General features: G+C 43.7%; 2 protein-coding genes across 2 annotated transcripts in view; both read right to left on the minus strand.

Moving 5' to 3' along the window:
- Window positions 1-2,708, minus strand: part of CKAP5 (cytoskeleton associated protein 5) — an 83,764-nt gene extending 81,056 nt beyond the window's left edge. The window contains exon 1 of the mRNA XM_016146709.2: window positions 2,604-2,708. The gene's annotated coding sequence lies outside the window, so the exon portion shown is untranslated. The remainder of the gene's footprint in view (window positions 1-2,603) is intronic.
- A 6,726-nt stretch (window positions 2,709-9,434) lies between these two features.
- Window positions 9,435-25,402, minus strand: part of LRP4 (LDL receptor related protein 4) — a 46,667-nt gene continuing 30,699 nt past the window's right edge. Inside the window, exons 27-39 of the mRNA XM_016146589.2 lie at window positions 24,759-24,921; window positions 24,427-24,652; window positions 23,771-24,074; window positions 22,799-23,017; window positions 22,505-22,639; window positions 21,530-21,638; window positions 19,947-20,091; window positions 19,624-19,737; window positions 19,022-19,157; window positions 16,415-16,482; window positions 15,903-15,990; window positions 14,334-14,475; window positions 9,435-11,967 (exon numbers count right to left, since the gene is read on the minus strand). Of these exons, the coding sequence (XP_016002075.2) occupies window positions 11,635-11,967; window positions 14,334-14,475; window positions 15,903-15,990; window positions 16,415-16,482; window positions 19,022-19,157; window positions 19,624-19,737; window positions 19,947-20,091; window positions 21,530-21,638; window positions 22,505-22,639; window positions 22,799-23,017; window positions 23,771-24,074; window positions 24,427-24,652; window positions 24,759-24,921 (2,182 nt within the window). The 3' untranslated portion in view covers window positions 9,435-11,634. The remainder of the gene's footprint in view (window positions 11,968-14,333; window positions 14,476-15,902; window positions 15,991-16,414; window positions 16,483-19,021; window positions 19,158-19,623; window positions 19,738-19,946; window positions 20,092-21,529; window positions 21,639-22,504; window positions 22,640-22,798; window positions 23,018-23,770; window positions 24,075-24,426; window positions 24,653-24,758; window positions 24,922-25,402) is intronic.

Consider the following 25,402-nt stretch of genomic DNA (forward strand, 5'->3'; position numbering starts at 1 on the left):
ACTGTATATTGAACTGCCCCATCTTCCCTCTAAAAACTACCATGCCTATCATCCATATTTCATCATATCTCTGACAGAAGTATTAATAAAACAAAGATTCTACCCAGAAATTGCTCCTGAATTCTCCTTAACAGATCCCATTACTTCACATAGTACCACCATATATTAAAAGCAAAGATCCTGGAGACAGACTAACTTGGGTTCAAATTCAGGTTCTATCTGTTGTATGATCTTGAACAAGTTTCAAAACCTTCCTAAGACTCAGTTTCCTTATCTGTAAAAAAGTCATGAGGATTGAAAATGATAAAATGTGGCACCAGTGAATATTCAATAAATGTCAGCCACTGCTGGTAAAAGTATTTGAGCATTAATTTTGTTCAAGAACCAGAACTAGGCCAGAGGGATTACAGAAACTACAATTTGCTAGAGCAAATTGTTCGAGATAAAATTGTCAAACTCTCTTAGGTCAGGGACTTTGTCTTTTTCTGGTTCACTAGTCTACTTCCATACTCTAGAACAATATCTAACACACAGTAGGCACCAATTTCAATATTTGTTGAATGAACAAATGAGACTCCATTAAGTCAAAGGAGCCTAAGACAGCCTAGCTTTACTTCAATATAAAGAAAGTTTTCATTCCTCATCAAGATTTCCCAACAATATCCTACGGCATTGTTAAAAATGTTTATTATTTTTAATTGCCTCCCCAAAACCTAGGACAGTATTCATAGTATTAAGGTATTCAAATTTATGGCAATTAAAACTCTGCTGCCAAAATTGAGCTGTCATGTCAGTTGTAGAAGGCTATAGCACTATTCATAATTCAAAGTTGACTGTCAAAACTTTAAAAGTAATAAAGTTACATTGTTATGAAATACCTTTGCTTGACATTGCCTGAATGAAGACTTTTAAAAACTTCTCATGAGTTTACCAGCTAGATTTAATTTAAACTGGCAAAATATACTGATTTCACTCTTCCCTATATCATTACATTTTATAAAACCAACATTACACTTTGTTCGGTCACTTAAGAAAAGTCCAAACCTTTCAGATTTCTTAAAATTTTCTAAAGATTAGTAGCTTAATTTATTAGCTCTTTAGGTCAAAGAAGGCTTTTCAGAGTAATGAAAGCAGAGACAGGAATTCACCTCTCCAAAAATGAATTCTGAATTACTATAATTATGTATAAAATAAGACAGGCAGTATTTCTGGGCCAAGATTTGATGCCTTGGTTCCCATGAGAATTATATTAGAGCCATGCATAAATTGGGGGCAAGTTCTGCAAAAACCACTTCATCCTCTATTGATGCTGAATGAAAAACTCATTGTTAAGATTCATCAACGCGAATGTTTTCTAACACTCAGTAGCCACTCTGGCAACATCACTTTCATCATTTTCAATTCCAGAAACAAAACGGGATGCATTTAAATCCTGCCTGACAATTACCACGATTGCAGGGTAGTTATCTCAACAAAGAGTAAGAGCTATAACAGTAAGAATCTAGTTCACCGAGCCGCCACTTTCAAGTACCAAGGTGTGCTTAACCTAAACTGCTGGCTATGGTATTGGTTCCCCAAACCTTCAGAACTGGAAAGATACCTGAACTCTCCAGGCACATCTGCGAGAGAAAGTAGGCGTAAGGGCGGAGCGGTATGAGCGGAATTGGACCCAGGTCCGGTTCCCACGAGAATTATATTAGAGCCATGCATAATTTGGGGGCAAGGTCTGCAAAAACCACTTCATCCTCTATTGATGCTGAATGAAAAACTCATTGCTAAGATTCATCAACGAGAATGTTTTCTAACACTCAGTAGCCACTCTGGCAACATCACTTTCATCATTTTCAATTCCAGAAACAAAACGGGATGCATTTAAATCCTGCCTGACAATTACCACGATTGCAGGGTAGCTATCTCAACAGTCAAAGAGTAAGAGCTATAACAGTAAGAGTCTAGTTCACCGAGCCACCACCTTCAAGTACCAAGGTGTGCTTAACCTAAACTGCTGCCTATGGTATTGGTTCCCCAAACCTTCAGAACTGGAAAGATACCTGAACTCTCCAGGCACATCTGCGAGAGAAAGTAGGGGGGAGCGGTATGAGCGGAATTGGACCCAGGTGCGCAGGCAGGCCCCAGTGCCGCTGTCCTTGCCACGCTGAGGCGACCAGGCCCTGCACAACCACCACGGCCCTCATAGGCTCTTATTCACTCATTCATTCATTTAACAATTACGCGATGGGCACTGTCGCCAGACCATTTCATAGGGTCCCCGCCCCAGTCCCGGAACACCCTCAGCGGCCAGGCGCGGCCCTGCGCCTCCCGCATCCCTCAGAAGCTGCCGCCCGCACCCTGCCGCGGCGCGCTCGGGTCACCCGGATTCCTGTCCCGGCCTCCACCGCTCACGAGCGCCCGCGCCCCACGCCCTCCCAGCCGCGGGTCCCCCGGCCTCCGCCCCACTTCGCCGCTTCAGACCCGCCGGGTTCGTGGGGCGAGGGAGGCGCGCGTCCGTCGAGGCCTCCCGCCCGGGGTTCAGGGATCGTCGGCGCGCGCGACGCTGGGACCTCAGGGCCGGGGTTGGCGGGTCGAGCCCACCTCCCACTCACCTCCGCCGGGTCAGAACCGAGCGGCCTGCTCTAAGCCGTTTGAAACCGCTTGGGCCGCCGCACACCCCGCAGTGTCCTCGTTGTTTATTGGTCCTCGACAGACCGCCCATCGCCCTTTCATTGGTCCATTTGAAGGGACTGTGGGCACGCGCCGCCCGCAGCCTTAAAGGGGCCGCGCGCAGCCGTGTTTCCGTGGGGACTCGCTCTGCCTCGGCGGGTGGGGATGGGGTCCCTGGAGCGGAAACTGTAGACCACCTGGCAAATATATCGCGAAAGGTGTGTGGAAAGTTAGTTGTGCGTTCTCGACCTTCAACACGTTTGCTTTATTTAATTACGGATGTTTAAGCTGCTGTCAACACCTGGCAATTTTTTCAAAAGTCATTTCGTTCGCTAAATAATGTGTGTGCAGCTCAATGCGTGAGGGAAACAAGAGGAGCAGCCGGGATATAGTGGAATGAGCAGTGAATGGAGCAGGATATTAGAGTCCAGTCTTGGACCTGCTCTAAGGAAATCACTTTCTTAATCTGGAGCTTAGTTTCTCATCTGTAAGAGGGGATAACGATGTTTCATTACAAGCTTAACGTGAAGATATAATATAACTACTTGTCTAGGAAACTCCTTTGAACGCTAACCCATTCTGCAAAAGCTTTAATACTCCTGTTATTTATAAAAATGAGAGACTTGGTTAATATGATCTCTAAAATTATTTTTCAGCTGTACAATCAGTGTTCCTATGGATAAGATCACGATCTTACTTCCAAGAAATTTGCAGACTACACTGGTCAGAGGAATAAGACATGTAGTCATTAAAATTCAAAGCAGCATGAGACTATATGAAAGAAAAGCTGTAGATACTTAGCGATGGGAGAAATCTGATGAGGGATCTGTGAAGGGGGTAGACTTTTTATTTGAGATTTAAAGGACATGTAATTATTCAACAGGTTAAAAAATGGAAAGAGAATGGGTAAAAGTAATTAAACAAGCATTTTTTTAATCTATGAATTTGGCAAAGATGAAGAAGTTTAACAATTTTTTGTTACCCAAGATTTTAAGAAACAGATACTCAAACTCATTGTTTGTGAGGGTATTGTAGGGTTCAGGAGCCAGTCTCCCCAGAATGTGCCACTACCTAGCATGCAGATTATTTCAAGCTGAAAACAATTAAAGCCCAACAAATACAGGAAGAATTTTTTTTTTTACCTTCCCCTGAAGAGATTTAGATGAAAAAACATGCTTCAGGAAAGGGACCTTAAATATTCACCTTAGCATGTATGAATGAAGTGTGGCAGACAGGGAAGATCCAAGCAAAAATCTGTTCTGATAGATTCTCCTTTGTCCCATTGTTTCTGGGTGGCCCTGTAAGAATTTGTTTACCAAATGTTTGCCCTTTCTCATCTATCTGTGAATTGCCTACCTCCCCCTCCTTAGTCCAAAATGACATGTATAACTCATTTTGTCTCACTCTCTTTGGAATTGTTTATGTGAATTCCCTGTGAGTATATATTAAAATTTGATTTTCTCCTGTTAATCTGCTGTATGCCATTTGAAATATTCCACCAGCCAGAAGAACTAAAGGGAAAAATTTCCCAGACAGACAGTATACTTGGTGCAAACTTTTAGAAGGATGAGTTAATAGTTACTAAAATGTAAAATGTACATAATCGCTGGCCCAATAACGCCACTGTTAGGGATTTGTCCTATGGATCTATGTGACTATGAAAAAAAAGTTCAAAGATATTCACTGCTTAATCTAGAGGGGGGAAAAAAAAACCCTAGAAATTACATGTCCATTCATAGAATACTTATTATATAAATTACAGTACATACAACTGTTAAAACAAATGTGATTAATCTGTGCTGGTGTCGAAAATGCACAAATTTTATTTGATTGAAAAAAAGTAAGTTGCAGAAAAGCACATATGGAAAGATTCTATTATGGTTATAAATATATGTGTATCTGTGTGCATGCCTGAAAATGGTTTTAAAAAATTCCTGGAATTTCAAGACACTAATAGGGGGACTTGGTAGGGAGGGAAACGATTTACCATTGACATTATTATTTTTTTTTAATAGAAGGAGCAGGGAGAATGTCTAGTAGCAGGAAAAGCAGGAGCAAGGGCACAAAGACAAGAAAGTGCATTGTATGCAGGGAGTTGAACATGTGGATTTGATTTTAGAACAGGGTTCATATTAGGAAGTAGTGGGACACAAACTTGAGAAAGTTGAGAACAATACTTGTAGGGTCTTGAGTACTAGGGTAAGGAATTTGTACTTTAGGAAATGGGGAGCAGTTGAAGGTTTCTAAGCAAGGGAGTAACAAACTCAGAATTGCACTTTGAGAAAAATAATTATCTTAATTGTCTAAAATGGGTTAGAGTTGGGAGCCGAGTTAGGGGTCTGATGTGAGTTAACAGCCTTGGAAATGATGAGAACAGATTCAAGAAAGAATGAAGGATTTGGTAACCAACCAGATTAGGTGTAAAGTTGAGGGTGGGGCCATTTAGGGAAATGAGTCAAAGAGTATGCTGGGATTTGAGACTAGGGACTGGGAGGTGGTAATTGCCCAAATGGAAGTAGAAAGTCAGGAGGAGCCAGTCTCTAAGGGATGACAAAGAGGTTAGTCTTAGACCTGTTTATTTTAGGTACCAATGAGACATTCAAATGGTGTTGTCTAACTAAGCCTAGGAAATAAAGGATGAGAGCTAGGAGAAGAGACTAGAGTTCACATGATATAGATTTGGGAATCACCTCTTTGGAGTGAAAAATGAACTTGTGGTAATGGATGAGACCAGAGTGAGAAAGTGAAGAGAGCGAGAAGATGGGAGCCCGAGGACAGTTCCATAGGTAGGGGAAGGAGAGGAACAAATTAGAGTAAAAAGGTCACAGAAACCTTTTAAAAATGGGCTATGAATATACAGAAATAGTCTTCTCCAAGTTGTTGGCCATCGGTATGTTTACTTTATTTAAATATTATCAGAAATAAATGGAGGATTACATGTAAGGAGAGGGTGATGGTGACCTGAAATGTGCTCAATAAAGCACGTGTGGAGTCTGGGTCACAGAGAGTTTTAGAACAAGATGTCAAAATTCCTTTTTATTTCAGATCGTTTAGGTGCAGCCCTACTACAAGGTGGACAATTGTTGTGCGATTCCATTCATTTGCTCATTCATTCAACAAATATTTATTGAGCACCTAGTATGTGCAGGGATTGTTTTAGGCACTTGGGATAATCAGTGAACAAAACAAATGAACAAACAAAATCCCTCCTCTCATGGAGCTCACATTATAATAAGGACACAGACAACACAAATATATGGTATTAGACAATGTGTGCAATGGTAAAAGAAAAAATACAATATAAAAGGGATTTGGAAGTGGGATCAGAAAGACTATAATTTTATAAAGGGTGGTCAGAGTAGGCTTCATTGGGATTACATTTGAGCAAAAGTCTTGAAGGCGAAGGAGTTAGTCCTGAGTATATCTGGAGGAAGGAAGTGCCAACCAGAGGAACAGCTATGTAATGATCCTCAGTTGGGAGTGTCCCTAGCAGGTTTGAGAAACAGGCAGGCCAGTATAGCTGGAGCAGAGTATGTAATTGGCAGTAGGAGGATAGTAGATGAGGTCAGATAGAAAATGGAGAGGAATGCCAAATCCTGTAGTGTCTTGTAGAAACCTCATACAGCACCTTGCCCATAGTAGGTGTTCAATTAATGTTTAGCTAGTCATCTTTTACAGTCCAGAATTATCATGAGATAGCATTTATCTATATATTTATTAGAGTGATGTGTGCCTGCTTACTCCAGGGGCCTCTCAATAGTGCTACACAAGTATTAATAGGCCAATGAAACCCTTGTGGACATTAGAGATCAAAGTGAACACTGTATTATTGCAACCAGAAGCAGGAAACAAATGTCAAACATTGTGGTTGCTGAATAACTGTACTGGGTATTTCTGAAAAGCCTGCTAGGGTTGGGACAGTGCTCATTCCATCAAAATCACAAGCTGCATTCTTCTGGAACCATACCTGCCATGGGACATAGATCCATGTATCCAGGCTGAGAGGAACAGCTTCAGTGATTAACTTCCTTTCACCTTTCAGTCCAGTTACCCCCTGCATTATTCCTTGGAGACAGCAGTGGGGACATTAACACAGATCTCAAGTGGCTACAGGTTTTAGTGCCTTGACTGGCCTCCAAGACTGCAAAGCCCATCCTGGCTTGCACTTGGTTGCATTTAATAGGTGCTGTTTGAATGAAGGAATTAACAGCCTTTTTTCTTTTCTCAGCCCATTTTCCCATAGCCCTCAAATGCAGTCTTTCCAAGAATTTTGACCACAGAAATGTCAGCCCCACCAAAGAGGAAAGAGGTAGAAGGGAGAGATAGGGACCTCATTAGAAGGTTGTCAACAGCATTTTAGGAGCTGAAGAGAAAAACCACTGAGCATGGCAAGATAAGTAAGTTCTTAGCTTTTTGTGTCTTGTAAGATGAAATAAGCGGATTGTGTAGCTTGGGGCTAACTTCAGCCTTTGGTTTAAACTCAGACCCTTAATTAGGCTGCCTGGATCTGTTTTAACATCACGTCATGGAGTCCAAAGTTGTAAGTTGGAGCCTTGACTGAAAATAAAATTCTCTTTCCTATGCTGAGCTCTGCTTAGCCTCTGCCAGCTGGTGAACAGGAGAAAGATCTGGAGAGAAAATGAATAGGTGAATGAGGGAATGTTTCAAAACAAAGGCTGCCTGAAACATCCCTAACACACATCCTATTAAGCGGACCAGCTGAGTCTTCTTCAAACTTGTAGACTGTTTCTTAGCTATATAAAGGGTTTAAACCACATTGAAAAAATCATGTCCATAAGTAGAAATAACTAAAGCTTACTAGATGCCCTTGGACCTTATGCACCCTTCATGCTTTTTCTAAGTTTCTATGCAGCACTGACTTTGTTTTATGTAGGCCTGGGTTTGGTGAAACCTTCAGCTTATTCCATGGACACCTCTTTATGGGCCACAGAGATCTTTCATCTTAGCTTCCACAATTTGTTCGTATAACATAGCAAGAAGGGCAGTGACTGTACTGTGAACATAATTAGTTGGTAAAAATATGCCTAGTTTGTTAGAATTTGACTTATAAATCCCCCTACTTATCAGGTTTTATATCCAGAGAATCAGACAAGGAATTCTCAACCCTTGTTTTATCCCCAGGATTTCTTGGAAGGAACATAATACAAATTTCAGGCTAGAAATGACCTTAGCAATCATTTGTTTCAACTTTTTCATTTTACTGATCCGGAAAGGAAACTAAGAGCCACCACATTTTTATCACCTGAAAATGCTGTTACTAAATTCTCATTTGCCACCAGCCAAGTTCTTGTCAAGACCTGGGCCATCAGGCCAGCCTGGTTCTCCTCTCCCATCCCCTGCTGAAGTGACAGGACAATCAAAGGTTAGCAGGACCTCTATGGTTACACAGTGCTAAATGCCTGACTAAATTGGCTGAGGTGGCCACAAGGTAGAAAAATGCATTCACTAAACCTCGTTCTCCTGGAAACATCTCCAGTTTTCCAAGCAAATAGTGTGTGTTCAATGCATTCATTTCTTTTTCCTTCCCATTTGAAAAGTTCTTCCTGAGTTTCTGACTTTCAAGGTCATTGTTCATGGTCTGGCCCGTAACCCTGAGGGTTTGGGAGGGGGCGCTTCCTACAGGTAGGTATACAGGCTTGTGCTTTAGGCTGGGCTTTAAAACTTTGTATTTTTTTCCCCCCTAAAAAAAATTGTGGAGTGAGGAGATGGTTGTCCTTGAGTTATTCTACTTGTTTTTGTCCTTGCATACCTATCCCTCGCCCAAGTTGTAAGAACTATATACTATAATTTATACTCAGGTTTCTTGTCACTTAAATATGAGGTTTCAGTATATCTTGATTTCTTTTCTTTTCTTCTGTTTTTGGGGGAGGAGGGGAGAACTCTGTTCCCAGACCCTAAGCTCTTTGGTCAGTCTTGAGCAGTGCTTGGCTCACAGTAGGAGAAATGAATGGGAGCATTATTCTTAAAATGTTTTGTGGTTTAGAAAATGAACTATTGAGTCTTAACACCAAATTTTATATCTTATATGATTCCCAATCTTCATTGAGAGGTATGTCCAGAGAACCTGAGAGGGGATCACTAGCTTCTTGTTCTAGCCTTGAGATGTAGTGAATGAGTTAAGAGGAGACAGCTCTTTAGAAATAAGAGGAATCTTAGTGTGTGTTTGATCCTTTCTCAGATAACTATGAAACTTTACTAAAATTAAACAGAGCTAGTGGCAGATCTAGGACTGGAATCAGCTCTTCTTGTCCCCATTCCTGTACTTTTCTTACATCAGGTAGTCTTGCCAGTGACCATCATGGCAAAGCAAAGTCAAGTTGTGTGACACTGAAGTTCTTCTCATAGACCTAGAACAGGAATAGAAGATAGACATACATGCTATATACGCCATGACACTTCCTTCTGGTGCCGAAGGAGATGTCACTAAAGACTGTGACATTTTTCCCACTGAGTCAGGACAGGATGTCGAGCAGCCATTACCAATCAATTAGAGTTGGTACTCAAAATGAAACCTATCTGCCATCCTTCCTTAGAGGAAATAAAGATTTCAGAAACCGATGAACTCTGGTCTTCACCTGTCTTCTCGAGATGAGCCGAACCTCCAGCCAGGAACCTCATACTGTTTATTGCTCTTCACCATCCTTACATCCTCAGAGGACATAGGGGTGATACCTGCAAGCAGGTTTCCCACAGAGTGGGTCTTCCAGAGAGAGCAGGCGCAGTTATTAGTCATGACTTCAAGCCAGGCAAGGTGATTAAGAAAAGCTAAATTTATATTAAATTATCATAAAGTCCTAAAATACTGAACATAGTGGTTAAATAACTCCAGAAAGTCCAATCTCTCTGATGAGTAACGTTCAAACCATTACACATGAGCGCAGGAGAATCACTTCCATTAGTTTAGGACAGAGAGATTTTGCTTTTTACATAGTAAATCAGTGCTCAAATAGATATTTCTTCAAATATGTCCTTTCTACATTCTGAAGAGCCCAAGTGCAATAAGATCCTTCCCCCTTTTCAATCAAGAAAATGCCACTTTTCTACTTTCTCCAGTCCCCAGCTGTGATTCTGAGGACCCAAAGTGCTCCTTCTTTTACTGCCCCATCAAGTGTAGAAGAAATATCCCCTTTTGTCCCGGAAGTGGCACCCCGCCTTTCTAGTGCCATGCACTGGAAAAGCCTTCTTGGCTTGGCCTGGCTGTCCTGTGCAGGCCTAGACCTGAGGCTGGCTGCCGAGAGCAGGGCTAAAGGCTTGGCTCCTGTCTCTAGCAGTCTTTGAACTAGCCAGGAAGGGTTTGCTCTTATCTTCCTTTTCCACTCACGTTTGACAGCTGATTTCTCAATACCAATAACCACAGGAGATATTTCAAATCGGGAAACTTCATGTAGAAGCCCTCCCCTCCATCCTCAGACCCTGTTGTCTTCTGTAGTTTCTAATTCCTGGTGGAAGAGGTCTGGATCTGCCTCAGGTCGAGATGGCTACATCAGTTGGTTCTCTCTACGTTTTTAGTCCTTGCCCCCATTGAGCATCTTCAGGTAGCCCTCCTCACCAGAGGTGCCAGAAGGCTAGGTTAGAAAAACCAAATTAGGCAGAGAGAGAAAAGGAGAGAGGGAGGGAGGGAGGGAAAGAATAAGGGAGAGTGGGCGGGAGGGAGAAAGAAGAGCTAGGTGGAAGTTTTAGGACAGAATAAAGTCTCAACTCCCCTGATACTAGCATGAGACACACGCCCTTTGTGGAAATAGAGGGCATCTCAGCATGGAAAGTAAGTCACTCAGCTGGGAAAAGAGTTGGAACGGGAACTTCACCATCCATAGCTACAGGCTCCCTGTTCACTAACTTCGATCCCTGAGCACCTGAGAGAGAACACAGGAAGTTCGACCTCATAGGTACTTCCCTTTAGGCCCTGGGAACCCTAAGTCTCTTACCCACTCTTCCTGACCATTTGTGAAAACGTCTGGCCCTTCTTTGAAAGGTTGTTTCAGGATCTCTGTGCTCAGAATCCCAGAGAATGAGGAGGGGGGAGAGTGGCAGAACATTAAAGTTCAGGTGATATGCTATGTTTGGGCCAGGCAGTGCTTCTCAGACACCGCAGAGGCTTAGTTAGCCCTCAGGGCCCCACATTCATTCAAGCCACTAGCTCACAACCTGGTAACTTAGAGTCAAAGACTTAGGAAGGTACTGGCAAGTGGTGGCGCCAGGAGGGAATTCATGTCAGCCAGCTGCCACACTGGGGCCTCCAGGCATCTGAAGGTAGAAAAGGCTCCAGACATTCTAACAGGAGGAAGAATAGCTTGAGCCATACCCATATCTCACCAGTTGAAACACAGCAACTCTTAGAGTGAAAATAATACCCATTGCCAGCAATGGACGGGACACACCTAGCCCCAACCACCCCTGAAAGCTTTTTTGTGTTACCAATGCACTCGAGGCTAGAGGTTTCCCAGATGCCCATACCAACGGGGCTGACTCCTCCTCCTCCTCTTAGCCTCTATCCTTCATCTCTCTCTACCCATGACCCCCTGCCCCTGCCCCTGGTGGGCCACTTCTCTCAGAGAAGTGGTCAGCCCAGCTCTGACAGAGGAGTATGCAGTCTTGGATCATTAGCTCTTGTGGGGCAGGCGCTGAGGACACCAGGGGAAGGGGAAGTGAAGCTCAGTACTGACGAGGAATCATTACTGAGCCTAGTTTCGGGGGGCTCAGGATGGAGTGCAAGAGGTGAGGTTCGTGGTAAGATCCAGGTCTAAATTCTCGGATGTGCCATCATTTCCTGTGCAAAGGTAGTTATGGACTCAGACGGAAATAGCTCCTGTGCAGGGCTCAGGAACAGTTATGGGGCGGGATGAGGAGGAGTGGATTCGGCACATAGGAAGGGGCCTGTTGTATAAGTGAGCACAAGGACTGGACATCCATAAAGGAGAAGGAAGAGGCAGGGAGGGAGGGGAACGCGGGCGCTTAGACCTGGCTCTCTGAGGAGAGCTTGCGTTCGTGTTTCCAGCCTGTGTCTGGCAGAGAGCCCCGTCTTTCGGGAGTGGCTGCGGTATGGACACTGCTACATTCAGACTGCTCTTCTTGCAATAGCTGCTCCGTTTCCGTGTCATCCAGGGAGCCAGAGCTGGCCTGGATGGACACTGTGTCTGTCTTCATGCATACGTGATCCCGAAGAAGGCCCCCCCTTGAGCTGCGCAGTTGCTTGAGGTCATCCCACTCAGCATCGTCCCCAGACAGGAGGCAGATTCCCTCTACAATCTTGACCTTCTCCTTAGTGTAGTTATGGTCAGGTCCACCCTAGGGTGGAGAATGGGGAGACATGGTCAGTTGGTTGGCGCTCTATAAAGGATCCCATGGTGAATTAAAAAAGGAAGTGGATGGGGTAAGAGCGGGCAGGAAGAGCACAGAGATACCACAAATGAGGAAACTTGATCAGGGCAAAGAGATGAGGTTTAGCCTAAAAGGAGAGGAGCGGCTGTAATGATTATTAATTACCCAGTATCACACGGGGAGGAGGCTTCCAGTCCTACAACGGCCACCTACTGACTATGTCACCCGAGGCAAATTACGTACTATCTCTAAAACTCGGCCTCCACATTTGCAGTGTGGGGAGAATAACAGTATCCATACCTCATAACCAGTTGCTGAGGGGAAACTGAGGCGATACATGGAATGCAGATAGTAGATGCTTGACACATAAGATGCACTAAATCATGTTAGCTACTATTACACTGTTACTGTAGTTTATTAATAGGATAGCATGCTGATCCACATGATTAGAAGGAATTAACAAAAGCAATTAAATGAACATTTCTTCAGGATTTTAAGCTATTTTTTTGCTATCTTATTCTTAATCCTCTTTCTAGTTTTGTTCAGGGGGAAAGTTTTGGGAGGTAAGACAGGAGGAAGTTAGAAATATCCTCTTATTTGGATTTTAAGTGTCTATCGATTGGCATCCTGCAGCTTATAAGCTTTCGTGGGAGGTTATTCTGGTTCTGCTCCTATGAGCCTTGGGGCTGTTCCCCCACAACTTGGGATGGTTCCAAGGACAGTCTTAAGTTCTACTCAGGCTTCTCCCTTTCTGGGTTCCTCAATGGGTAGCCATGCTCCGGGTTCCTGGGGGATACCAACCAACATGCTGCAGCTGCCAGGAGAAACTGGGCCATGGCTTGGGTTCTGCCCCTGGGATAGCATTCCTGCCAAGAGCCCTGCCACTGCTGCTCTATTTTAGTAACAATTCAGGTGCACAGATATTTATTGAGCTCTTACGTTAAGCAGGATACTTAGGTGATTACACAATATAAAATGGTCCCTCCCCTCTGGGAGTGACAACTCCCTGGATCAAGCAGAGAGAGAGACATAGCACCCATGCACGCACACACTTGTGCACAGTCACCCAGCACACCCTCCAAGCTGAAATCAGTGTAAGAGAAGATGCAGGCCACTCAGTCTTCATCACAGAGACACGCTGGGTAAGTGAGGGAGAGGTGGGGGACATGGCACTAGCAACTTGGGGCATAACACTCCCTCTACAAACACACAGGTACCTGAAATCAAGAGGAAATCAGAAGAGAAAGGGTGAGAGACTATCAGAGGGGTGAAAAAGCTGCTGAGGAAAAAGCATACAACAGAAGAAAGCGGTCACATGATTTTAATTTCTAACCCCTGGCTTTTATTGAGGTTCTTTTCTGGGGCATCTGACACTCTAGGAACCCAGGAGTCTTCGAGTCTCTCAAAGACATTTACTGAGAAGGAGGCTAATGTCCCTAAATCTGCCAGCTATCCCCACAGCTTCTGTTCGGCTTATCATGGAAGCTTTTTAAATAGGGAAATTAAGGGATCCAGAAAGTACCTGATTATTATGTAAAGTGTATTCATTATGCATGGAAGCCCTACAGGTGTGAGGGCAGGTTTTGACTGTGCTAGAGAGGACAAGAGAGTAGACTAATTACGGTCTCACAAGGGATAACTTTTGATGAAGTTTACAGGAGTTTAGAAAAAACAAGGGTCATATCAGACTAGACAATCTTAAACCCCAGACTATAGATCCCTAGTGGAAATGGGACTATTTTTCATGCCAAAACATCTAGCAAATAATTTTTCACTGAAGCAACGAAGGAGTTAAAAGAACAAAAGCATGTAAATCTGAAGAATTCTAGAGAAATCCCATGAGCTCTGTGACAAGGGGAAGAATAAATAGCAGAACACCAGCCATTCCCAGCCACAGGTGCCAACAGCTTGGATCGGAGATTAGAAAAGAAAGAATCCGGGAGCTCTTGGTTTTTTTGGGTGCTGTCTAAGAGTCAGGGGTTGTTTCAGGGGCACGCAGCCTCACTGCAGGGGAATGACAACTCCAGGAGGGAAAGAAGCTATGAGGCTGGGAAAAGACCTCCTGGAGGGAGAGGCACACACAGGCTTTCAGACCTAACCCTTCTGCAATCTGCTTTCTAAACTTGCTCTCACTAGGATCTCTTACACTGCTCCATCGGAGATTGTAGACCTAGAAAACCAACAGATCTATGATTCTAGATTCCGGAATCCCAAATCACATTAAGTTCTTCTGTTCACTATAACGTCCACAGCAGTAGATGGGTCTAGGCAACTTGAGAATGACAACTGCCCCTCTCCCCCAAAAGCCCTTCAGTATAAAGTTTAATTTTTACCTCTTTCTTGTAGCACAGTTGATTGTACATGGCTGGTTTCGGGATTGCTTCAATTTTTACCTCCTGAGTGGAAGTTCGGTAGGAGGGGTTGCTGTAGGTAAGGTTCCCCATTCCAGGATCAGTTAGCTTGGATTTTTTATGCCTTTAGGAGGAAAAGGTGATGAGGAATTAGTTCAGATCTTTATGAGAGTGATATCCGTGGAAGTTATAACCTGAGTGAGATGGCCCAGGGATCCCCGCCTCCTGGTACTCGTATCTTCTGAGTTCCTGCCCCTTGAGTGTGGGCTGAATCTGGTGACTCACTTCTGGGTAATATATTATGCAAAATTGATAGATGCTAGATTAGGTTACAAAGAAATTTGTGGCTTGCATCTGAGGTTGCCCTCTTTTCCTCACTCTATTTTACTCTTGCTATGGGGGAAGCAATTTGCCATATTGTAAGCTGTCCTATGGAAAGGCCCACAGGCAAGGAACTGATGAGGGAGTATCCCGCCAACTGCCAGCAAGAAACTGAGGCCCTCACTCTAACAGCCAGTGAGGAACTGAATCCTGCCGACAGCTACATCAATGCTCTTAGAAGGGAATCCTTCTCCAGTCAAGCCTTGAGATAAGACCACAACCTGGGCTTACATCTGAATTGCAGCCCTGTGAGAGACCTTGAGGCAGAGGCAACCAGCTTAACTGCATCCAGATTACAGACCCACAAAAATTGTGAGATAATAAATGGTTATCATTTTAAGTTGCTAAGTTTTGGGGTAATTTGTTATACAGCAGTAGGCCACACCAACAAGCTTTAGAGTCGAGGCAGAGCTGTGTCTCAAACCCATCTCTGTTACTTACTAGCTGGGATCTTGGTGAACATAATCTAAACTTTCTGAGCCTCAGATCCTCATCTGTAAAGTGAAGAATAATAATGCCTGTTGTGGCATCGATACATATTCATTAAATGGCAACTGTTGTTTTTGTTGTGAGCAGGAGCCGCAGAAGCAGCAATAAAATCCTGACATTTTTTTGCTGCAAGTTGTGTTTAAAACATTTAGTGGGGAGGAAAGATGATAGATAGATAGATAGATAGATAGATAGATAGGATCATAAAAAGATTATAAATTGATAATGACACACTCTACCTTCCCAGGATTATCCCTACCGAGCAACCTATATCAACCAATATTGCAGTAAAGGGCTATGTTTGTGTGAAGAGAAAATCATTTCCAACTTTAATGGTTCGAAGTAGTGTGGGGTTGTGGAAAAAGCAGATGTTAGAGTCCATCCCAGCTTTGCCACTTCCTGTGTGACCTTGAGTGACACCCTCCATGTCCTCAGCATCCTAGTTTATAAAGCAAATCCCAAGGGTTGCTGCTGGTCATGAAATGAGGGCTTGGGCTGTGACTAGGGAAGAGGAGTAAGAATTCAGATTTCTGTCTTTTCCTTCTGCTGCTCTGACCAGGGACTAGCTTTGGAATGAGGCTGGTCAGAGGTCAAATTAGTGAGTTGTGGAGCTTCAGAAGATCCCAGATGCGCTGATGAAGACCAACAAACGTATGGCCCCTGAAGAGAGGCTAAGCTTACCTGTATAGCATCAAAGCTGCAATCACCACCAGAATCAGCAGAATACTGAGGAGTCCACCGATGACATAGCTGACGTGAAGTCCTTCCCCTAGGAAGAACAAAGAAACATTACACGAGGACCACTGACAGTCAGCATCTCTAATCCTAATTCTACCACTTACTGGCTGCGAACTTAGGGCAAGATGCTTAACTTCTAAGCCTATGTTTTCTCATTAGTTAAATGTAAATAATAAATGACTCATAGGGTGGTAGAGGTTACGTGTGTGTATATATAAATGTATATACGTAAACATACACATACGAATATATAGGACTTAACAAATGCCTGGTATGTGGAAAGCATTCCATAAGTAGTGACTATTATAATTATTCTTTCTGTGGATTTAGTCTAAGAAAAGGGTCGATGTACCCTTTTCTTAGACTAAACCTCCATGAAGGTTCTGGAAGATATCAGTTAAGATTTATATTCCTTAAATCTTCTTTTTCAAAATAGTCGGCCACTGGGGGCTTACCTGGAGCAGCAGGTACGGCCTCATTGGAATGTTCACAGAGACCCAGCTGGGCATCCTTTTCAGAGCATCTGTGGGGCACAGAAAACTGAATGTGCATCCTACTGGTATTTGATAAAGATCTTACCTTACTCCAGGAAAGAGGGAAAGTCCTGTGAAGGACATAATGAAAGGCCTGTGAGTAGGACTTTCAGATATGAGAGGCCATACCAGATGAGAGATACCGGAAACATGGAGAGAACAAGACCAGGAAGTACAGAGAAAAATCAGTGTGAGTTAACTGTCTTCAAGATGTTATACCATGTTTAAATGTGGTTTTTCAAATATGTACCCTTTTAAAAGGATTCCTTTAAAAAGGAGAAGCAGGAATGAGCTGGAAGTCTGCTGAAAGAGTACAAAGGACATAAATAGTAGGCTTTATTAAACTACCAGGATGAGTTGAAAAAAGCTACCAGCCAAGCAAAAATGGTTACCTAAAGATTATCACAAGGTCTAAATAGGCCTTAAAAAATTGTTTCCTTCCTTTAATTCTTTCACAAGGGAATGTGAAAGACATACAGAGTGAAGGCTCAAATAACTTGAAATGCTAAGAAGGTAACTTCCTTGTGGCATATTATGAGTAGGCAATTAAAGGCATCTCCTAAAAGCTGAAATGCTAAGAAGGTAACTTCCTTGTGGCATATTATGAGTAGGCAATTAAAGGCATCTCCTAAAAGCCTAGTGAAAAGGTACTTGCAAGAGCATCGGAAACCAAGGTGCACTGAATCTTCAAATAGAACTCTGACAGTAAGAAAATATCTGAGTAGGGTTCAAAAGTTTTCTATATAAACCAAGAGAAAATCAGATTAATAATGAACAATAAATAGTACTTGAAAGTTAGTGAGAAGGGTACAGGTTTATATCTGGGTGTTTGCTTTTCTATATAAACTCTTCTAAAAAGAGAAAATGGGACATATAGAGTGAATCTGATCATGTGCAAATTTTATAATTTTAGGGACATGAGTCTGAAGTTCTTATTTGGGATTATTACTATGTTTCTGCTTTTAGAACTGAAATCAAGTATTAATTATCTTTTAGGCTACAGTTGATATTAAAAATAAAGACATCGGTATATTATAATGAAAAAAACTATTCTAACAAAAAAATGTTAGAAAGCTAGACATCAAAATAGCAAGAGTAGAATATGAAATCACTATCTCAAAAAGATATTTGCACCACTGTGTTCACTGCAGCATTATTTACAATAACCAAGACATGGAGACAACCTAAGTGTCCATCAACAAATGAATGGATATAATATGTATCTATTGGAATATTGGTCAGCCATAAAAAAGAAGGAAATCCTGCCATTTGCAACAACATGGATTGACCTTGAGGGCATTAAGCTATGTGAAATAAGTCAGAGAAAGACAAATACTGTATGCTATCACCTATATGTGGACTCTAAAAACAAATCAAACTCATAGATACAGAGAACAGATTGATGATTGCCAGAGATGGACGTGGGAGTTGGACGAACAGGGTGAAGGGGCTCAAAAGGTACAAACTTCCAGTTATAAAAAAAAAATAAGTTCTGGGGATGTACTATACAGCATGGTGACTATAGTTAATAATACTCTACCGCATGTTTGACAAAGTTGCTAAGAGAGATCTTAAAAGTTCTCATCCAAAGGAAAAAGAATTATAATTGTGGTAACGGATTACTGTGGCAAACATTTTGCAATTCATACATAATAACAAAGTTAAAAAATATTAAGAGTAATTATATATGGGTATATGGGTATTTATATCTTCTTTTTTCTATCTGCATTTCCAGATTATTTTTTTGAAAGTGTAAATAAAAACATTAGAATTTCTCTAAATGGGAAAAAAAGAAACAAAAGTAAATTAAAAATTAAAAAGAATTTGTCAAAATTGAATTTAACATATTTCATCAATTTTAAGATGTGCATTTTTTTCTATATTCTAACCGCTCGCATTAGGAATATGTCATACAATAAATGGCATCTCAAAACTGCTGTTGGTCATATTTTCAGTTTAATCTCTCAAATTGGGATGCATCTTAAATTGATAGCACCTTTAATTTAATAAATTTCAATATTTTGTACTTTACTTAGGACCAGTTTGTGTTATGCTTATTTAATAATGGCGTGTGTGTGTGGGCGCGTCTGTACGTGTGCACACACACATCCATGCACAGGTGTTTGAATGTTACAGGTCATTATAAGCTAAGGTCATAACATTCCTGGGCATCTTTCAAGTCATAAATCCACACTCCAGAGATCACTCAAATTTGATGGTTTCTAAGTAAGTGTAGGATAGGACCAAACACTAAACCTGTGGTGTGAAAGCAAATGTCACAGAAAGAAAGGAAACTCAGCTTAAGTGATTTCTCTACAAAGTTGCTCTTAAACCACCTTGTCTTCAAATCACGTGCAATAATCTATAAATCTAAATATCATCTCCTGTCCCAAATGCAGAGATTGGTGGCTAATGATGCAATCTACCTCCCACTTGCCACAATTACCAAGGATGGGACCATGGTCTTCTGCTGGCAGGAGATGGTGATTTGAATCAAAGGGCCCTCAATCCCATATTGAACCCACTTACCTTCCCTCCGCCTCCTCCAGAGACGTGCGGGTCCGAGTGGTCGAAGAACGCAAGGTGGTAGGCAGTGTGTTGGTTAGCACTGGGCTCCTTCCACTCATGCTGGTAGCCCTAGGGGGTGGGGGCACCAGGCCAGGTACTGGAGAGAAAAAGAAAACTGGAGTGGGGCGCTGGAGCCCCCAAGCTCTACATAAGGACCAAGAGTAGCATCTAGAGAACATGACAAAGTAATCTTTCAGCTGCCCTGATCTTAGGCATCCTCATAAGAGGCCCTTCTCAATACTGTAAATAAAAAGGATTTGATTTCCAATATTAATAGCTCTGGATGGGCTAGCCAGCCCACAAAGGTCAGGGGTGGAGAGAGTAATGCACAGGCCAGAGAAGAAAGCACAGAATCAGGAGACCTGGAGTCCATGCTTAGTAAATAAATGCTAGAGGCCAGACAAACTCAGATCCATGCCATTCCAAAGTCAAACTCATTACTCCAGTCGCTTTGCTATCAGACCCCCTGAGGGGGATCCCACCCACAAGGACAAAGCTGAGGCTGCTGGTTCTCTGCCCTTCCAAGGGCTCTGCTGTTTAGGGGGCTGTTTATTCCAGCTCACCAAGGGAGCAGGGCCGGCCATCAGGCTCATCAGGGCAGGCACACACAAAGTCCAAGGTCCTGGCAAAGCAGAGGTGGGTGCAGCCACCATTGTTCACACCACAGGCATTGGTCCCTGGGGGCAAAGCAGGAGAATGTATGACCTGGGACAAAATCAAGTCTCCCAGTTCGACACTTCTCTAGAAGGCAGATATCCAGGGCTACCTCGTTTCCATGGACAGAAGGGCAGGAGGGCTATAACCACGTCTTGGTCATGAACAGTCCCTGGGTGACCACCCACCCTCACCAGTGGTAAGGGAGCAGGCTTAGGACCCAGGAGCCCACCTGTCTGCCGCTGAGGGGAAACCACAATGATATCCATGAGTCCTTCCACATTCGCCAACACTGTCTCCTTGTTCCGGCCTGAGTACTTGTCAACACGCTGGATTGACTTGGTCTGCCAGTCTGTCCAGTAGATCCACTTGTCCTGCTGCTCAATAGGGAAACCCCAGAAAGAACAAATATTATTTAAAAGTCCAACCCTGGTAAAGCTTCTGTGCCTTGGCATGTGCATTCCCGCTGCTGCAGCACCCTCATCTCTTATCCATCAGGTCGGCTTCTATGCATCCCCAGATATGACACTGTCCAGGAAATCTCCCCCCTCTGTGTAGCATTTACCATTCTCTCCTCCATGCTGTCCTGTGCCTTGTCTTCCCTTCTACAAGTGAGTATTGACACTCTACGGTCATTTGTTTACATGTCTGTCTGTTCTGCCAGATTAGGTTCTTCAAGAACAAGAATATGTTTCATTCATCTCTCAATTTCTGGTACCTAACACTTAGTCTTCAGTCCATGGCTCAATGAATAAATGGGTTTCTGTACCTAGTAAATTGGAGTAAATTGGAGGGCCCTTCTAAGGTCCCTTTTCTCCTGGGCTCTTCATTCAGAGCCCTGGCACATCTTCTAGTGCAGCGATCCTGAGAGTCTCAACCAGGGGAAACTTGTAGATTGAAAACCATATTCAATAGTATCCTGTAGTTTAATATTTGTAGTATTGGTGGGGTAGGAGGAGGCTATTATTAAGTAAAGCCAGACAAAATCTTATTGGCTGGTAGGATAGAATGCAGAGTATAGATAAGTGGATGTTTGTCAAAAAGAAACAAAGATTTTTAAATAATTAGGAATTCCTGTTTGGGCTCTAGGCTTTGTAGATCTCCTTTTTTTCCTGGCCTGAATTATTTTACAGGGTTAGAACTCTCAAGAATGACAGCCAGTAATAAATAAAATGATGAGAAATAATGCACAATGAGTGCCAAATATTGTGCTAATGATGCTTTGTATATATTTCAGGAGGCTACTAATATTAAACTCATTTCTTAAACTTATTTCTAGGTAAGTGAAGTTTAGAGAAGTTCAATATCTTGTTCAAAGTAGCAGATATTTAATGGCAGAGGCAGAACTTGAACCCACAGAGCTGGCACATTGGAGGTACTCCATAAACACTGACTGGCTAACTGCCTCAAAACTCTGGCTCCCAGCCACTCGACCCCACTGCCATCAAGCGAGATAACTGAGCTCAGATGCTGGGACCACGGCATGAGGATCAACTGAGGAAATCATTAAAATGCATATTCCTGAGCCCAACCCTCACGAAGCCGTCTTTATATCCAGGAACATGCATTTTAACACGCTCCACAGCTGATTCTGCACAACCAGCGCTTGAAAGCTATGCCTTCGAATGCTAGAACATGGGAGCAGTGGGGCAGGACTAGCAGGGCACACGCTGGCAAGGTTTCTGTGTCCAAGAAAAACCTCTAAAATGAGCTTCCACAGCGCCTGTCCAGCAGCACCTAGGGCTGAGGCTGCCGACTTAGAACCCCGAGGAAACACCCATTAAGGAGTTTTAGTTACCTCTCCTGAGACAGTACCTGAGTGAGGGCAAAGGGGTGTGACACGTGGCTGACCAAGACCTGCCGTAGCTTCCCATTGAGGTCAGCACTCTCAATTCTGTCCAGATGTGCATCTACCCAGTAGATCCTGTGAAGGAAAGGAGATAAGGGCAGCTGCTCAAAACACTTGCCAGGGAGACCAGCCCTTCTGCCTAAGGAGCTGTCTGTCCCTTCCTGAGCTGAAATGGCAAGGGCTGTGAGCAGTTAAGAAGTACCCTCGATGAGAGGTCATTGTGAGTCCCAAAGCCGGAAAGGGGAAGTTGATGACTCATAATTGGGGACGCCAGAGCTGTTCTGAGGAGGGGCACAATGTCTAACGACCTCAGAGAAGCCATAACCCAGTCCCATCTTCAGCAACTTGATCACCCTTGGATTCCGACCCAAGAATCTAAGCTCAAATTCTTATTAACACTCTTTAAGAAGAGACTTGGTCCATAAGAATATTACTGAGGTTAAAGGAAGAGGGCATTCCTCTTCTCCACTCCAACCCCCCAGGTGACTTTGATGCCTTTTCCTTCTTCTGAGGGTAGAAAGGGGAACTGACTGCTTCAGAGCCACTTTCATCCTCTTCTCCTGCCCTTCAGCATTTTTTTCTAGGCCAGGAGTTATGAACTCCAATGTCTGAAGGTATCAGGAAAGGAACAAATGTGAAGAATCAGCTTTTAAATGGATGGGGGTAGGGAGACCTGTGGTCCAGTCAGAAGATGTGTTCTGCTAAAGACACTCAAATTAAAACCATGTAAACCAGGCAAATAAAACCCACCTGAGGGCTGAGGGTTGGATCCAGCAATCCCTGCTCTAAGAATGTTTCCTCAGCCTTCTCTCTGCTTTCTCGTCCCCAGCTATCACAAAGCTTTCTATCTTTTTTTTTTTTTTTTTCCCCTATTTCAATCTCAACCATCTTCTCCTCTGCCCACCTGATTTTCAGGAGGCTGTTTGGGACAGGATTCCCACCTGCGGGTATCATAGTCCAGGGTAAGGCCATTGGGCCAGCCCAGGTCTGTGTTTATGAGAACCTTCCGCTCAGAGCCATCCAGGTTCGCCCGCTCGATCTTGGCAATGTGGCCCCAGTCCGTCCAGAAGAGGTACCTGAGACACAACATCGTCACTGAGACACGGGAAGATGGCACCCAGAGGTTGAGAGAATGCAGGGGACACCGTGATATTATTAAAAGACAGGCATCCTCCAAGGGCCCCTTCACCAGGCCCTTCTTCCCTGGGTCTCTTTTCTGTTGGCCAGAAACTCACCCCTTCCTGGGGAAAACAGCAATGGCCCGAGGCTCGTCCAGGCTGTTGTTGACCAGCACTTTGCGGCAAGAACCATCTAGCCTCGATGCTTCGATGGTATTTCGGCCTGTATCTGTCCAATACAGATTCCTGGCCACCCAGTCCACTGCCAGCCCATCGGTGGTCTTCAGGCCATGCCCGATCACTGTCTCCATGTTGCTGCCATTCAGATCTGCTCGCCTTGGGGAAGAGCCCAGGGTTGGATGACTGACCAGATTGACTGGCAATAGGCTGAAACCCCTTTAATCCATGCTCCCGTGATTGGATTCCCATTAGACTTAAAGCTCCATAGGGGCAGAGACCAAGTGTCTATAAGTACATTCCTCAGCACTTGGCAAAGTAGGTACTGAAGGTCCTATGCCAGGGAATTCAACCTGTCCCCAGCACGATTTTCTAACACACCTCCAGGGAGAAAACAGGGGATGCCCTTCTTCCCACACATGAGAATCTTTGCCATGGTAACCCTTCTTACTGGTGGCGGGGATCACAGTCCTCAGCTGTGTTTGGGTAAAAACCTCAAGTAAAAGTAAAACAAATAATGTAAAAACAAAACAACACTGTGAACAACCATAAGCCCTGGCATTTGGCCAGGGCTCCTGTATTACAATGAAGATATATGGTTTAGCTACATGCCTACTCTTCAGTGAGTCTTAGAGGATTCTTGGGGCCAGGTCCTCAGGCCCCCAGCCTGACTTTATCTAATTTTTCTTTTGTGTGTTTGTTTTATATACTGGGCTTCTATTAATCTTTAAATAAACAAAAAAGGCCACAAACATTTGAAACTCTGCTGTAAGTAATAACAATACAAACTGGGCAAGTCAGGATCAGAAGAAGCACTATCCAAGCTGCCAAATCACTGAGATCAATACAGACCAGCACCTCATCCAGCAGAAGCAGGTCTGTGTCCTCTGGAGGTTCCAGGGATGTTCATACCTGATAACATCCAGGAACACGTCTGTGTAATAGACTTTTCCATCCACACTGTCATAGTCCAGGGAGATAACATTATTGAGCTCAGGAACAGGGACGTGTACATCTGTGTGGTCGCTGGTGTCTAGTGAGATACGCCGGATGGAGCCGCGGCTAGAGAAGAGCAGGTAGGTCTCAGGAGAGGGATCACAGGTCTTTCCATCTCCCTTCAGCTGGATGCCAGTGGGGCAGGCACAAGAGAAGCCAGAGGGCCGAGGCAAGCAGAGGTGGGAGCAGCCACCATTTCTCAAGCCACATTTGTTAAAACCTGGTGATGAGAGAGAGAGAGAAGTGTGAGCTTGGACACCCAGCCCGGAATACTGTCTGAATCTTACAAGGCTCTAGTTTCTTATGAATGATTTTTCTGCTGTTCTAAATAACAGGGTTGGATGAGGTAGAAGAAGCAGGGGTGTCTCTAGGAGTCCTTTGAAAGTGACAGCATGATGCAGTTGTAGTACCAGCCCTACCCAGAGGGAACACAGCCTGTTCCTAGAAGGGGGCTTAGGTAGGTCCCTGTCTCTGTGACTATAAAAGAATTTCTGTGCCCTACTATATCCCTGATGTTGAGATACCCCCAGAACGCCAGAGGCTCTGGCTCACAGCCCTAGAGGTCTTCTCACCCAGTGGATGTGCTCGGTCCACAGCCTGTATGTCCATGAGTCCTGGCAGGTTAGACCTCACCAGGATGACATTGCTGCCAGTACCCTTGTCAGCACGGTGGATGCTACGAGTCTGCCAGTCAGTCCAGTAGATATAGGAGTCGAGCAGGGTGAGGCCATATGGGTGCTGAACGGGTGACACCAATGTGTGCCTATTGGCACCATTCAGGTCAGCGGCCTCAATTCGCTGTAAAGGAAGGAGAGGGTGGGGGTGGGAGCCCTCAGTGGAGATGCCAAATAGGCCTCTGCCGTCTTCCGAGGCTCCCGGGAAGCAACAGGAGCAGGACTCTCACCTCGGTGTGCGCATCGGCCCAGAGCAGCTGGGAGCTGGCCTTGTCCACGGTCAGTCCATTGGGCCACCCTAGGTTGTTATTGATGAGCACGGTCCGGTCTGAGCCATCCATTCCGGACCGCTCTAACTTAGCGTTTTCTCCCCAGTCTGTCCAGTACATGAACCTGGGCAAGGAAGAACACCAGCTGGTTATTCCTGCAGTTCCTGAATACCAATATGTCAACACTGTGAAAAGCATTTTACATGCAAAGAGAGGAGTTGTTGTTTAATGGGTGTACAGTTTCAGATTTGCAAGATAAAAAAGTTCTGAATATCTGATTCACAATAATATGAACATACTTACACACTGAACTGTATACTTCAAAGTGGTTAAAATGGGAAATTTGCTATTTTTTTTACCGTTATTTTAAAAAAGTACTTTCCATGGATTATCTCAATCCTCACAAGAGCCATGATGTATGTATTTTCACAATTACCCCTAATTTACAGGTAAGGAAGCCGAAGAACAAAGAGGTTAAATACTAAACTCAAAGTGACAGATGCAGCTAATAAATTGTGAAGGAATTTGAACCCTGGATTTCTGACTCCAAGGTTCATGCTTTTAACCTCTAGGGCATGCTGCCGCCCTAAAAGAAATCACAAGGG

This window comes from Rousettus aegyptiacus, unplaced genomic scaffold (genome assembly GCF_014176215.1).
Source record: "Rousettus aegyptiacus isolate mRouAeg1 unplaced genomic scaffold, mRouAeg1.p scaffold_m13_p_5, whole genome shotgun sequence".
NCBI lineage: Eukaryota > Metazoa > Chordata > Mammalia > Chiroptera > Pteropodidae > Rousettus > Rousettus aegyptiacus.